Genomic DNA, 15,615 nt, shown 5'->3' on the forward strand with positions numbered 1-15,615 from the left:
ACTTGAGTAGATGGAGATTTCTGACGGAGAATCAAGGGTCACGCTGCCACCTCCTCCGGAGTATCCACAGCGGGAGGTTTCCATGTTGTAGGCACCGAGAGGTGGCACGCGATGGTTGGTTGGGGAGTGGGAAGAGCAATTGGTAAACTGTCAAGACTCATTCTGATTATAAAGGTCACCAGCGTGGCCTCTTCTCTTGCTTGCTTGCCTTTTCTTTTTCTTCTTTTTTTGTTTGGTAGACCTTTATGATAAAATCTGTTATTGTCTGGCTTTGCTGACCTATTTTCTTTCTTTCTTTCTTTCTTTCTGTCTTTCTTTCTGTCTGTCTGTCTGTCTGTCTGTCTGTCTTATCTGTATTGAATATTTTGTTCAAATCCCAACCAAGGCTGGTAGCTTGGCCGGATTTGTGGAGGCTGGACTTTATCGTTTTTAGGGGATCCTGCTCTGGAGACATTTTGGATGCTGGAGGGTTGCCTCTGGAGAAGAGTTAGCCACACAGAATTTGTAGGGGAATAGAAAACATCTGCTGTTTTTATAGGCTCCAGATCAGGAACAAATCTTTAACTTAAAGAAACAGCCATAAAGTATTGCAGAGGGAATTGCTTCCCATCGCTGTCTTGGGCTCAGGTGTGGCTTAAAATCCACCTGTTCTGTGGTCTACTTCGGCCACACAACCAACTTTCAGGGTTTGGAGACCCCTTTGAGGCTTGATTTAGGAAAAATGTGGCAGCAGCTGCTGAAAATAGCAGCTCTTCTTTGCCATCATCTCACCTCTCCACTGACAGTCCAGATGGGAACAAGCAGTGGTTTGTGAAGTCGAAGTCTTTCGCGGCCAGCGGCCATTGTTTTCTGTGGGTTTTCTGGGCTATGTGTCCGTGTTCTGGAAGAATTTCTTCCCGACGTTTCGCCTGCATCTGGAAACATCTGGACATCTTCAACAGGAAAGAAGAAACACTGAAAGTAAACCAAGTTTGGCTACCAGTCCTGAAGAACACCAAAATCAAGAAGCAGTTCATTGAAATGAACACAGCTGAGGGTCGGGGGGGGGGGGGGGTTCCCCGCAGACAATGGACTGCTAATGAAATAGATACACAGATCCTCCTGCTAATAATAATCATCATCATCATCATCATCATCTTTTATCTATATCCCACCTACTTTGACTAGGACCAAGGTGGCTTACAGTAAAACTCCCACCATGACACCTTGCCATTCAACAACAGACCAACGCACAGATTAACATATAAATCACTTCCTCCCAACCAAGGGTTACACAAGTATATATACCTCACATGCTCCCATGCCACCATTCTCTGAAGATGCCAGCCACAGATGCAGGTAAAACATAAGGAATAAATTCTCCCAAAACACGGCCACATAACCGGAAAACCCTCAAGAAACTAGGAAATGGTTTGATAGAATTGTAGAATCATACAGTTGGAAGAGACCACAAGGGCCATCCAGTCCAACCCCCAGCCATGCAGGAAGACACAACCTGTGGAAAAACTTCCAATAGAATCGGCACAATGTGTTTTTTTTTGTGCTGTGGGTTTCCTTGTCCTCAGCAGAAGTGCATGGAGCAAAGTGAAAACACATGGAACGCAGTGTCATCCCACACTTTGTTTTACTAGACAACACTAAGTGGGTGGGTGAGTGCATTGGCAAGGAGAAGATGTAAGGGCACCACTGGGAATGACCAGCCGCACGTCATCCATAAAGTCTTGTATCTGGGCCCTAGTCCTGAGGTTTAATTGGGTAGGATTGAGTTCATCCATAGCTCTGAAAATGGAGGGAAGAGTGTAAGGGAGATGAGATATACTGTATTTTCCCTAAAATAAGGCACTGTCTTATATTTATTTTTCCTCAAGAAGACACACTATGGCTTATTTTCAGGGGATGTCTTATTTTTATTAAGTATGGCACAACAATCTACATTTATTCAAATATAGTTAAGTCATCTTCTTCTGGAACATCATCATCACTCTCCAAACCCAGGATTCCATCCTGAATTTCTTGCGACTCCATTTCCTTTAGAACCATTGGCCCCATTCTTTCCACTCCCTTCCGTTCCGTTCCTATCACTATGTCTTATTTTCAGGGTATGGCTTACATTGCGCAAATGCTTAGAAATCCTGCTACGGCTTATTTTATGGGTCTGCCTTATTTTCAAGGAAACAGGGTACATGTCCTCCTGCCATTTGTCTGCCTCATCCCCAAATAGCCATTGCACCCTAGCAAAGTGCAGTCCTACCCCTACATTTTTGGGCTTCTTTCAATATCCTGCAGCATTCATTTAAAAAAATCATTAAAAATTGATTGTTTTCACAAAAAGCGGAATATAAATAAAAATATTATTTTATTTTTATTATTATTAAAAAACAAACATCTTATGCCTGAGCAAGGTTAGCAGGATCTTCCACCATGTGTTTGGCTGTTGTAGCTAGGTATTGTAGGACTGGGTTGGCTGCCTCATGCCAATGCCACGGAGGGCAGGCACCCTGTAATTCCTCTTGGCCAGCTATCAAAAAAGTAACCCACCAGGGATTGCTGGGCAAAGTTCAACATTGGCACCAAATAGGTTTTCAACATCTTGGAAAGATTACAGAGCTGCATCTCTGTGTGGCGAACTAGCTCACAGATGCCAGGGGATTCTTGTCCTGCTTATGTCTAAAATCATATTATTTCGTAGAGAGAAAAACATGAAACGTGAGATTTGTTTTAAATTGCAGGAGCACTAATGTGGCCTGAGCATTTTGGGGGTTTAGACTGTTGTTCTACAGAAGAAAACTGAGTGGACATATTAACGCTGCGTGTTTGTAAATCTCTGTCTTACTGGTGCTGTTAAAGTGCTCTCAGCCACTTAAATATGACATTTAATGGCAGTGATGACATTTTTAGGTGGAGTTCAGAAGTGAGTTTTCAGGTTTTCCCCCTCTTCTTACTTTTTTTTCTCTTTTCTATACTCCATAGCAACAGCTTGAGGAGGAAGCAGCAAAACCGCTGGAGCCTGAGAAGCCGATATCGCCTCCGCCAATTGAGTCCAAGCACCGCAGCCTAGTCCAGATCATCTATGATGAGAATCGGGTGAGTCTCGGGCCACTTGATCTTTTGGGGCGAAGAAGACCATGTGGGTTGCAACACATTGTTGTACCAGACAGTCCCAAGGTCTGGAATAAGAAGAGCTGAATGCTGCAACACATCTCAGTTATCCAAATTCAGCAGATCTACAGGCTTTTCTATTATTCTGAGGCAGCATCTTTCTCTGTAAAACAGCCCTCACCATCAGGAAGTTCTTCCTAAAGTTTAGGTGGAATCTCTCTTTATGTAGCTTGCATCCATTGCTCCGGGTCCTATTCTGTGGAGGAGCAGAAAACAAACTTGCTCCATCTTCAGTATGACATCTCTTCAGCTATTTAAACAGGGCTATTGTATCACCTCTTGACCTTCTCTTCTCCAGGCGAAACATATCCAGCTCCCTAAGTCACTCCTTCATAAGGCATGGTTTCCATACTTTTCACCAGTTTGGGCACCCTCCTCTGGATACGCTCCAGGTTTTCAACATCCTTTCTGAACTGTGGTGCCCAGAACTGGACATAGTATTCCAGGTTAGGCCTGACCAAAGCAGAATAGAGTGGCACTATTACTTCCCTTGATCTAGACACTATACTTCTATTGATGCAACCTTGAATTGCATTGGCTTTTGTAGCTGCCGCATCACACTGTTGACTCATGTTCAACTTGTGGTCTACTAGGACTGCTAGATCCCTTTCACATGTACTGTTGTCAAACCAGGTGTCCCCCAGGCTATATCTGTGCATTTCATTTTTTTCTTCTGCCTAAGTGTAGTACCTTACATTTAACCCTGTGAAAATTCATTTTGTTAGTCTTGGCCCAGCTCTCTAACCTGTGGAGCTCATTGTGAATTCTGATCCTGTCCTCTGGGGTATGAGCTACCCCTGCTAATGTGGTGTCATCTACAAATTTGATAAGTATGTCCACTATTCCATCATCCAAGACATTGAAAAAGATGTTGAGTACCACTGAACCCAGGACAGAAGCACCCAGCTAGTCACTTTTCTCCTGGATGAAGAGAAGCCATTGGTGAGCGCTCTTTGTATTCAGCCAGTCAACCAATTAAAAATACATCTGACAGCTGCAAAGGCTAGCCCACATTTTGCCAGATTTTTTTGTTTGCAAGAATATCATGGGGGACCCTTTCAAAGGCCTTTCTGAAATCATGGTACGTTACATCCACAGCATTCGATTCATCTACCAAGCTTGTGACTCTTAAAGAGAGAGAGAGAGAGAATGAGAATGAGAAGATTAGTCTGGCATGACTTGTTTTTGAGAAACCCATGCTGACCTTTAGTAATCGCAGCATTCCTTCCTAAGTGCTTACAGACTGTCTGTTTCATAATCTGCTCTAGAATTGTTCCTGGTATTGATGTCCGGCTGGATGACAGGCAGTAATTGTTTGGGTCCTCTTTTTTGGAAGATGGAGACAACATTTGCCTCCCTCCAGTCTGCTTGGACCTCTCCTGTTCTGCAGTTTTCAAAGATTACTGTCTGCAGTTCTGAGATTGTGAAGTCGAAGGCTTTCATGGCCGGCATCCATAGTTTTTTGTGGGTTTTTTGGGCTATGTGGCCATGTTCTAGAAGAGTTTATTCCTGACGTTTCACCCGCATCTGTGGCTGGCATCTTCAGAGAATGCTGGCAGGGAAGTTCTGAGATCTGCCAGCCAGTTCTTTTAGTACCCTGGGCTGAAGTTCATCTGGCCCTGGAGACTTGAATTCATTTAGATAACAGAGATAGGGTTCTCCTTAGTTGGTTTTGTATTTAGGACCGAGCATCATGCCCATTCACTGCCATACCACACAAACATATTTTTTGTGGCTGGCACCTCTTTCTTTATTGTTCCTCCAGTTTGCTGAAAGTGGGACTCTCTTCTTAGTTCTGCCAGCCAGTTCTTTTAGTACCCTGGGCTGAGGTTCATCTGGCCCTGGAGACTTGAATTCATTTAGATGACTGAGATAGGGTTCCGTTTAGTTGGTTTTGCATTTAGGACCGGGCATCATGCCCATTCACTGCCACCCCCATATCACACAAACATATTTTTTTGTGGCTGACACCTCTTTCTTTATAGCGCCTCCACTTTGCTGAAAGTGGGACTCTCTTCTCTGCTCAGATTTACAAGGGGAACAATCTTTCCCTGGAGGCTGGAGGCTTTTTCATCCATCTCGACTAACTGCGGCATTTCTCAGATGCGAGTAAGCCTTTGAGCAAGTGCCTGTCAGCTTCCTTTTTGAGAGTTGATCTCATCATTTCCCTCCCACCTTCCCTCCCTCTGTCTTTTCCTCTTCAGCTAGCGCGCTCTCTCTCTCCCTCTCTCTTGCCGGAGAGGGAGAGTTCATGCAAGGACATCCACTGCAGTGTTTTCCCGTTCAGTGCTTCTGCTGTGTCAAGAAAAGGCAAGGCGCTCTGTTGAAACAAGCAATTAAGGCGCAGCGTTCTGAGTTTCTGGCTCTGTAAAGCATCTTCCTCCTGTCTTCTGCCACTGCCCCCCAATTCTCTGGGGGTGGAGAGGAGGGTGGGCGGCAGAGACGCTGCAAGCCGTCCATTTCCATGCTTGGCTGTCTATGGATTTAGGCATTTTAAAAAAATATCGCCGTGATGCGGTGCAGCCAGCGGAAGGAGGCAGTAATGTCTGTTTGGCTCTTGGGACTGTGTCTGCAGAAATCAATAAGATTAAATTTTAATTCGCTTTCTGTCTCAGCACTTGTTTCTCCAAAAGGGCATAGCTGGTTGTCTAAAAATACACACAGTATTATGCTGAAAAATGGAAAGTCGGAGCAGTTCCCCCCCCCCACTCCCCTTTTTTATTGCTTTGGTGCACATTCTGAATGCGTTTTATATAGGTAGATCTTACCCGCGTGAGCACCTTCACAGTCCTGTAGGCAAATTAATGGAGTATTGGTCTGTCGCTGGCTTTTCGCCAGGCTAGAGGAATTATTCTTCCAGGTCAGGAAGCAGGTTCCCTGCTTTAGAGGCAGAGAAGAAACACCAAAGGCAGACCTTTGGTACAGAGCGCTTTTTTGGCTACAGGTCCCAGGTTCTGTCCCTAGCGTATTCATGTAAATCTGGGCAGTTTTCCTACCTAAATCCTTGGGGACATCTACTAGTCTGTGTATACAGTGCCACGACTTCAAGTGTCCCCCCCTCCCCCCTCCTCTCCTCCGGCCAAGGCAGGTAAAAGAAAATCAGCTCAGTCACCTTTAGTTTTTTGTGGGTTTTTCGGGCTATGTGGCGATGTTCTAGAAGAGTTTATTCCTGATGTTTCGCCAGCGTCCGTGGCTGACATCTTCAGAGAATGCTGGCATGGAGGTATGTGGAGTATATATACTGTGTGACTGTTGTTTGAGAGGAAGTGCTTTACATGTTAATCTCTGGGTTGGTCTGTTGGTAAATGGCAAAGCCAAGGCCCTCTCAACCAAGGGTCACACAGTATATATACCCCACTCTCTTCCATGCCAGCATTCTCTGAAGATTCCAGCCACAGATGCAGGCAAAATGTCAGGAATAAACCCTTCTAGAACATGGCCACAGAGCCCGAAAAACCCACAAAAATCTATGGATGCCGGCCATGAAAGCCTTTGACTTCACCTCAGTCACTTTTTCTTACCCTTTAAAACTCCTAACTCACCAGTGGCTCACCAGAAGGTGTACCAATGCATAGACCCATCAGCATCCCGGGAAACACACACACACACACACACACACCTTTTTTATTCAATGAATTTTAATAAAACTAGTTGCAATAATCAAATAGAGTAAGGGTGATTATATTTACGTATGCCAGTAATAAGCTCTTGTGGGTTAGAGAGTGGGAGGGAATGTGGTTTTGTTTTCATCGCTCGAATTCCTGTTAGGTTTGTGATCTTGCGAAATGCAGAGGCTTGGCTCCCCGACACCTACTAAAAATAAAAATTCGTATGCATCCGAAAGCACATGCTTCCGTCCCCTTTTGCATTAGAAGTGTTGGCAGTGGTCATTGGAGTCATCCCCCAGCAACTTATTTCCTTCCTCCTCAAAGTTAGTCATTTGCGGATTTCACTGGTCTGTGAAGCAGAATGTCGCGGTGTCCTCTCTCGTGCTGTTTAAACACTTTCTGGTTTTTATCTTTGCTGATAAATTGATTTGTCAACGGCTGTGTGTTTTTCTTTCTTTCTTTCTTCCTTTCTCTCTCTCTCTCTTTCTTTGTCTGAGTATGTGTGTCTGTCTATCTTCTCACACACATAGGTCGATCTTGGGAAATCCATGGTTGAGATCTCTTTAAGACCCTTGTCCTCCACTGCTCTGCTCAGTTCCTTCAGGCTCACCCCTGTGGCCTTTCCGATGGAGTCCATCCAACTGGCGTTGGTCTTCCCTCTTTCTACTGCCCTCTTAACTTTACTAGCATTGTTGTTTTTTCCAATGATTCCTGCCTTCTCATGATATGGCCAAAGTAAGACAGCCTCAATTTGATCATCTTGGCTTCCAAGGAGCTTTCAGGCTTGATCTGTTCTAGGACCCGTTTGTTTGTTTGTTTGTTTGTTTGTTTGTTTGTTTGTCTAGCCATCCTGACTGGGGTGATGGGAATTCTAGTCTATCTATAGGTAAAAATAGGGCAGGTGGTTAAGACACCAATTTTGCCATCAGGCGATCGGACATTTGGCAGTTCAAGGCCCAGGTGCCGTGTGACGGGGTGAGCTCCTGTCACTAGCAATAGCAATAGCAGCTTCATTCATATACCACTTCATACTGAACTAAGCAGTCTGTAAGCGGTTTACAACAGTAAGCTAATTGCCCCCAACAAGCTGGGTATTCATCTTAGCGACCTCAGAAGGATGCAAGCCTGAGTCGAGCTTGAGCCCTTCTTTGGTATTGAACTTGCAACCTTATGGTTTTGAGTGAGTGACTGCGATACAGGCATTTAACCACTGTGCCACCAGGGCTCCTAGTCCCTAGTCACTAGTCCCAGCTTGTGCCAACCTAGCAGTTAGAAAGCATGCAAATGCAAGTAGATAAATAGGTACCACTTCGGGGGGAAGGTAACAGCGTTTGGTGCAGTCATGCTGCCCACATGACCAATGGAGTAGTCCTTGGACAATGCTGACTCTTTGGCTGTAACAGAGATGAGCACTGTCCCCTACAGTTGGCTACGACCAGACATTCATGTCAAGGGACTGTCTTTACCTATACCTTGGACACATAAGGTTTCTCTGACCAGTTTATTTCACTGAGTGGCTAATCCACTACCAGAAACATCTACTGCACTGTAATGTTGTCACAGCTTCATGTGCGTGGCTCTCCCTTTGGACGTTGTGGCGGGGCGACAATAAAGGACCATCTGCACATCAGTAAAGTGCGTTCTGCTTGGAAAGCCCCAGCAATGACCCCTGTTGTTCTCTTCCAGTTTGCTGCCTCCATGGCGTTACAACCTAGTCCTGGGTGTTGACTATGCTGGATGGAGGTTCCAGAAGCTATAGCGGGGGAAAGGAACATTTTCAAGTGCTGGCCAAAACAAAACCCAGACCAAATTCCAGTCCAACCAAGAAGCTCTTTGTTGTGCTCACCCTGAAAGGGAGAAAGAAAGGGCTGGAACGAATGGTTGCGTTTGGATCCGTCCGTGTGGAGCATGCCCCAGAGAGGAATGTCTGTTTTCTCAGCAACGTTTTGTATGTGTGTGTGCATTTTTCTGTCTTTGCTCTTATCTCCATCCATGCAAGAAAGGCTTGATCCTGAATGGAAGTGCTTATGTTACGTTTTGAGGCTGGCTGAGAGATGCTATAAATAAAATTCAGAGCATGGTTCAGTGACCGCATGCCTCTTTAGAATGGTGGCTGGAAGGATGCCAGGAAAAACACCTCCTCCTTTTGCTGAAAATAACTCTAGTTTCCTCCTCTCTTCCCTCTTGGCTTGCAAAGGCCTAGCCCCCCTTTGAGAGTCCTTGAAGCCTGGGAGTGACTCACTGCGCAATCCTATCATGCTTACTCAGAGGTAGATCTCCACTGGGTTCGGTGAGGCTTACTCCCTCGCAAGGGTGTTTAGGATTTCAGCTTCACGAGGCTGGAGATTTTGGCAGTCTTGGTTGGAAGCTTGTGCTTTGATTTTGTCTGCAGGGTTACCCTGCCCTCTCTCTTTTTATTTGCTGATAGAACTTTCCTCAACTTTTTTTCCGTAGACCTAACAGAGCAGTTGAAAAGTTAGACAGTAAGGATGAAAAGTAGGAGGCAGCCATGGTTAGCACATGCTGAGAAATTTCTGTTGAACCTATGGTTGTGGAAGAGGCTATGGAGCGACGGTGAGGTTGTAAGCAGTGATGGCAAACCTATGGCGCACGTGCCAGAGGTGGCACTCAGAGCCCGCACTGTGGGCACATGTGCCGTCGCCCCAGCACAGAGTTTGCCAGAGTTTGTTACTAGAAAGCCAGAGGGACACAGCACTTTGCAATAAATAAGTGGGTCTTGGGTTGAAGCTTGGACACTCAGTCTCTAAAATGTTTGCCATCACTGTTGTAGGGACTGTTGGACACCCTTTTCTCCCTTGATGAACATTACAAAAATCTCTGTGGCTGTGCATTGTTTTCTGCAGGAAGGATTCCATGCCAGCAGGGGCAAAATGTCCTTTTCCTTTTTATTAGCAGCAATTTGGTTTATTCCATGCTCTACTGGGGAAAGGTATTTACTCTGACTGCAAAGGGAGATGTGCAGTTGAAGCCAGACCACCAGCAAAAGCTATGTAATTACATTCCGGCTGTAATGTTTGTGTATAGAATGAACGGTAGGAGAAATATTTGGTCTAGTGTTTCCAAAAATAGACAGCCTTGCAGTCCCGGGGCAGAATGTAGGGCTTGTGGCATGCTCTGTTGCTGAGGCTAAGCAGGTCTAGGTCTGGCTAGTACCTGGATGGGAGACCACCTAGGAATGCTCATCTGTCCCTTTTGAGTGCCATGCTAGTGGGAGGGCTGTGTGTTCATGTATGGAATGAAGAGATGCAGTTTGAATGTTCTGAAATGGGGTGCCTACATTTTATTCTGCAAAACGGTGAAGCTCTAGAAAAAAGGGAACCAATCGTCCATCTAAAGTGTATATGCGGGTTCCCAGCATTCTGTCATGTTCAAATAAAACTTAGGAGAATGACATTTATGGGCTACAGCTCAAATCGTCCAGCAACAACAGCCAATGGCAATGCTAGCTGGAGGTTTCTGGAGACTGTAATCCAATGGTCTCTATTCAGACGTAACCAAATAACAAGCCACAATAGGACTTTATTCCTGATGTTTTGCCAGCATCTATGGCTGGCATCTTCAGAGATGCCAACCACAGATGCTGGCGAAACGTCAGGAATAAACTCTTCTAGAGCATGGCCACATAGCCCAAAAAAACCACAAAAAACTATGGATGCCGGCCATGAAAGCCTTCGACTTCGCACAACAGGACTGTTCAGAAGATGTCCACTTCTGTGGTATAAGCAGCAAACGCATTTTTCACCCCAGCCCTTTTGGATTTGAGAGTGTGTACCTATGAATCCTTTGCTGCATGGGCCCAGTCAACCCTTGTTATGCTCAACAGAGACATTATTGTCTGTCCTCACAGCTTGAAATGCCACTGGATGACATTGCAAAGTCAGACCTTCTAAGTGGTAGCAGCCATCTCATAGTCTGAGATGTGGAGAGTGTATTCAGCTTTAAATACATGATGGGGGGGGGGGATGCCTGGCTACACAGGTCTTTTCTTGCTGACAACTTCTCAAGGGGGGGGGGGGGTTGTATTTATTTTTTAAAACATCTTTATTGCTGGCCTTGCATCAGCATTACATAGTCCCTTACACTGGTGTATATAGCAGTGGCAGAGGGGTCAGCAAAAAAAATTATTATTGGAGGAAACTGCCCCGCCAGCCTTCAAGCTTTCCCTTCTGCTGCTATTCCTCCCCATCAATGCAACATCCGTGCCTGTTTTACTCTGGTGCCTACCACCTACATCAGTGTAGTTATGCCAGCAAAGAGGTTCACACTGATCTGTTCAATGGTTGGAAGCTCTTTTTGTTTTTATATTAGATTCGATGTCCCTTGGTCATGTGTTTTAATGTCCAACGGCTTAGAGATTGGGCGCTGTACAAATACTAGAAATAAGCAAATGTGACGCCTTGCCTTGGTGCACATGCTTCCGAGCTTAAAGTAGAGCTGCTTTTCTGAGTAAGGGTCTGTGTTGTTTGACAAAACATACTTCTCCCTTTTGAACTCTTCTCTGGAGAGCTCTCGCCCACCTTGACGAATCGTACGCTTTTCCACCCAGATGTGACTGGATTCCGCTTGCGTTCACGTTTCCCTTTCTAGCCCTTCTTTGCTGGTGGTGGCTAATTCACGTTGCAATCTGTGACACTCTCTCCTGGTAATGCAAGAGCCAGCCACTAGATGGCTTCACCGCTTGTGTATCATATCAGAGAGAGAGAGAGAGAGAGAGAGAGAGAGAGAGAGAGAGTCTGACTTCATGTGGGTGCTGTGATGTATTTCAATCAAGTTGCTTTTTTTTGGACTACAGTTCACCTTCCGCCAACACACACCTCTGACAGCATGTGGCCAAGCTCTGATTTTAGCGTGCCGAGAGGTGATGCATACAGTTGAGTAACTTGTGCTGTTGCTCTCCAAGGTTCAGTCTTGGATTCTTGTTTTCAGTTACAGTTCCAAGGCCTGGAACGTGTGCCCCTGAGCAAGTGCAGAATTCATGTCTCCAGCCACCAAGGTGTAACAAATCATGTCCCAGTTCTTCTCCTCGGAGCCTGCCCTGGTATGTCTAGACTGTCTTTGAGTAAGTGTCGCTGCTGGATAGACAGTACAGTCTACCAGAAATATAGACATAAATATACCCTCCGGATATATCAGGGACAACTCTTTAAACCATGCTTTATATCACGTCTTTTCTAATGCAAGACATGCACAACTGCAGTGGGCCCAGGACCATATTTTTCAGTGTATAGGGCCCTTTCGGGGCGGTGTGATTTACGAAAAATGTCCCGCAAAGGAAAAGGAAGACTGCAGTTGCAACAGTTTACATTTTTAATAGGTTGCAAGGCCTCCTGTACTATATAACACAAAGATAACATTTTTTGAGTACCAGAAGTGGACTTCCAGCCATGTTGGAGTTTCTTTTGTTTTAATTTTTCAATAGTCCATGCAATTCCCAGAGGGTCCTGGGGCATAAAAGTGGGCCCTAGACCTACTGCAGATGCCTACCCCTATGGAAGATTTCAATATCATAAGGATGTGCTGCATCAGAGGCTTGATTTTGTGCACCCCTTGTATTCACAAGTGTTACTCATCTCTAAACTCAGGAATCATCAATTCCTTTGTGTTATATAGGATGAAGTTTGGATAGTTATAGTACTGAGGTTCATTGGAACCCCACTTGGTAGGAGTTAGATCTGAACCCTTTATTCCTGCCAGGTTGGTATACTATGTGAACTACTGACGCAAGAACTCATTTTTGGTAGTGTTAGTGTGTTTGGAATTGGTGCCAGGCATTTTCTTCGTGCACTTGTCTGTAAGTCATGAGGTCAAACTCACAAGCCTTTATTCCATTACCAGTCAATTTGGCTGAACTGCATTCATCCTTGGCACCACTTGACTCTCCACTGACCACAGCAGTCTATCTTGAATATATTGAGGAATGTTATTTTGGCTTGCGAGAGGGTGGGTAACCTCTAGGATCAGGAGCACCTTTTTATACCAGTACTAACTGATAGAGTCCCCTAACTTATAGAACTTTTATTGGGAAGAAATATGAAAGAGCATGCACAGAAGAATAAATTACTCTAACATCCAGCATTCAGAGCTAACCAAAAAGGAAACGTGAAAGGGGATAGCGGAGACTGAAGGTTGGTTTGGGGTGATATCTACTTGTCTCAAAGACTGGTCCATGTTAAGCAGGAATGGCTTAGATGGGGGGGGGGGGTCTGAAGGCAACAGTCACAGAGCACAGCTAGGGGTCAATTGTGTGCACCGAAACTAGGGACTTCTACCCATATTTATACCTTAAAACTAGCCCTAGATAAAGGCAGTTTCATAAGAAGTAAAGACTTAATAGCCCTTCAGAAGGACCAAAAAAAGACCAAAAAGTGGTGGATTGTTTTGATATCCAGGAGAGAAAAAAAGGGTCAGTTTGATTGGTGGCATCATTGACTAAACAATGCAGAGACAGGATCTGGAGCACCCTAAAATGTGGAGACGAAAGGTACTTGGGAACACAGTAGGGAGTAAAGGGGGAATGCAGACTTGTTTGATCCGTTGGTGAGAACCCATCCTTTGCTTTCCTTTTCAGTAGGAACTGCAGAGAGTGAGAGGGAGGACTGCATTGGTTAGCAAACCGCTTTCATCCTTTGTGTTCTTCTCACCTGAGCTGTCTGTGTGTCTCGGGGCATACGTGCCTCATTCTTGTACTACTTTTTTTTTAGTGTTTAAAGGTCATTGCAACCTCAAAAGCACATGCTGGCTTCCAGATATGCCATATAAAAACATAGAGGTATCAAAAAGCATCACGAGGCTATCAGGGTGCTTACATTGCCAGGCTTCTGATTCAGCACTTGCTTCAACACTCCAGTCAGTGCTTCCGGCTAGCGGTCTATTGCTTCATATCAGCAATATCTGACGCAGCCTTTTCTGTGTCCAAAAGAATTCTGGTTTATGCATACACAGAGGTGGTAGTTATTGGATAAAATTCATTTGAGGAACATAGTAAAAAGCTGGATAGTTTTGTTGACGCGGATGGTAGAATTCACTGGGGACCTCCCACTGAAAAAGCAAGCAACAGCAAGAAGTCAAAGAAAGTCAACAAAAATGCATAGGAGACAACTGGTCAATTGGCATGTAGTTGTTTCTCTTGGAATGAAAAAGTCAGGCGTCCTCACTATAAAGCAATTACAGTGGGCCCTTGCTTTACATAGGGGATCCGTTCCAGACCCCCCACATAAAGCAAAAAACGTGTATGCTTGAGCCCCATTATATCCTTTGGGGCTCGTGCTCGCCATGCAGCTGTGTGTGCACACGCCCCGCGGTCACGTGCGCCATTAGCAAGCCCCATTGGAAAGCCGCCTATAAAGAGCGCACATATGGCGTGGGCTCACTGTATAATGGTTTTTCCCACCACAAAAGATACATTCAGTTGCCCCAGGAGCAGATGGACAATTACGCATGCACCATTTACAGTGCCCAAATGAGTCTAGCGATAATTTATCCCTCCAGGGAGAGAGAGAGCCTGCCAATGACCAAGATTTGTGGTTCTTCTTGGATCCAGACAGTGATGCTCCAGTGATGCTTCTTGGATCCAGACATAGCGGTTCTCAGAATGCACAAGCCTAGAGCAGACCTCTTGAATCTGTGGAATTTATACAAGTGTTGACTTACTATGTTCCTATGGTTCAAAGGGTCTACCTAGTTGGGCCTAACAGTTGGGTTTAGACTAGAGTTCCCGTGGCTTAGTTGTACAACCCTGGACCTCTTCTTCAAAGAGAAGACTTCAACATTCATTAGCTGTATCTGTTTTGGGCATTTTGAGCAGTACAGTAATTCTGTCCCAAAGCAATATTTGACTGAGTTTAGTAGTTACAGATGTTTGCCTGGCAAGTATGTTGCATTTACTCTCTATAGATACTGCAATGTATGAACCATTCACCAATAATTTTGTCTGCATGTATGACTGCCACAGGGTTGATGGAACAGCACATACTTGCATTGTTACTACAAGAAAGTTTTCCTCCTGTCTCCTCCTAGAATAGATGTTCATCATCTATGCACTCTGAAATGTCACACACACACACACACACACACACACACACACACACACACACTCCACACTGAACTGTTAATAATGTTGAATAACGGGAGAGGTGTTAATCTTGTCCAAAGCCCAAGAATTTCCTGTCTGAAACAAGGTGCCAACATTTGTTTTCCTGTTAGCAAAAATCACCTGGTTTGGGGTTTATAATTTAACTAGAGATCTGATGTGCCAGTTGGGGGCAATATTGGTCAATTGCTGTAGAGAGGCAAACTGCTGGAACGGATTGATCTCTTTGGCCTGCCTTTTTTGATCCAGCATGAAGGCTCTTACTTACATCATGTTTACAGAGTTCAAAGGACTGCATGCGTTTTATCTCAGTAATGCATACAACAACTTGTAATGCCAGGTAATACGGAATGATTATCCCGCAGATGGTTGGGATATGTATAAGGTCATGCGATGATTTTACAACGTAGTTTTGATGTTATTGGACCCTCTCTTGGAGTGTTACAGTTATTCCAGTAAGATGTTAACTTTCTGCTGTACCATGCAAGGGCCCTATTTCATTTGCATAACAGAAGGTCCGAACAGACAGGCCAAAATAAAGCTGCTTCGGGTCACTTTGGAGGTATGGTGTTTAAATGACACAAGCATCTGTCCAGAAGCTGCGCCAAAGCTGTGCTCTCATCCTTAGGACTAGAGAGTGGCTTTGGCGCAGCTTCTAGCCTCTTAGGATTCATGCAGCATTTAAACAGCATGCCTCCAAAGTGACCTGAAGCAGCTTTATTTTGGCCTGTCTGTTTG

General features: G+C 44.9%; 1 protein-coding gene across 10 annotated transcripts in view; it reads left to right on the plus strand.

Moving 5' to 3' along the window:
• LOC149281123 (nuclear receptor corepressor 2-like) overlaps nt 1-15,615 on the plus strand; it is a 254,242-nt gene that overhangs the window by 112,037 nt on the left and 126,590 nt on the right. For all 10 annotated transcript variants that reach the window (XM_089499622.1, XM_089499617.1, XM_089499624.1 and 7 more), the window contains one exon: nt 2,971-3,084. In XM_089499622.1, the coding sequence (XP_089355748.1) occupies nt 2,971-3,084 (114 nt within the window). The remainder of the gene's footprint in view (nt 1-2,970; nt 3,085-15,615) is intronic.

This window comes from Sceloporus occidentalis, unplaced genomic scaffold (assembly GCF_023333645.1).
Source record: "Sceloporus occidentalis isolate IW3139 unplaced genomic scaffold, rSceOcc1.0.p SCAF_138, whole genome shotgun sequence".
Taxonomy (NCBI): domain Eukaryota; kingdom Metazoa; phylum Chordata; class Lepidosauria; order Squamata; family Phrynosomatidae; genus Sceloporus; species Sceloporus occidentalis.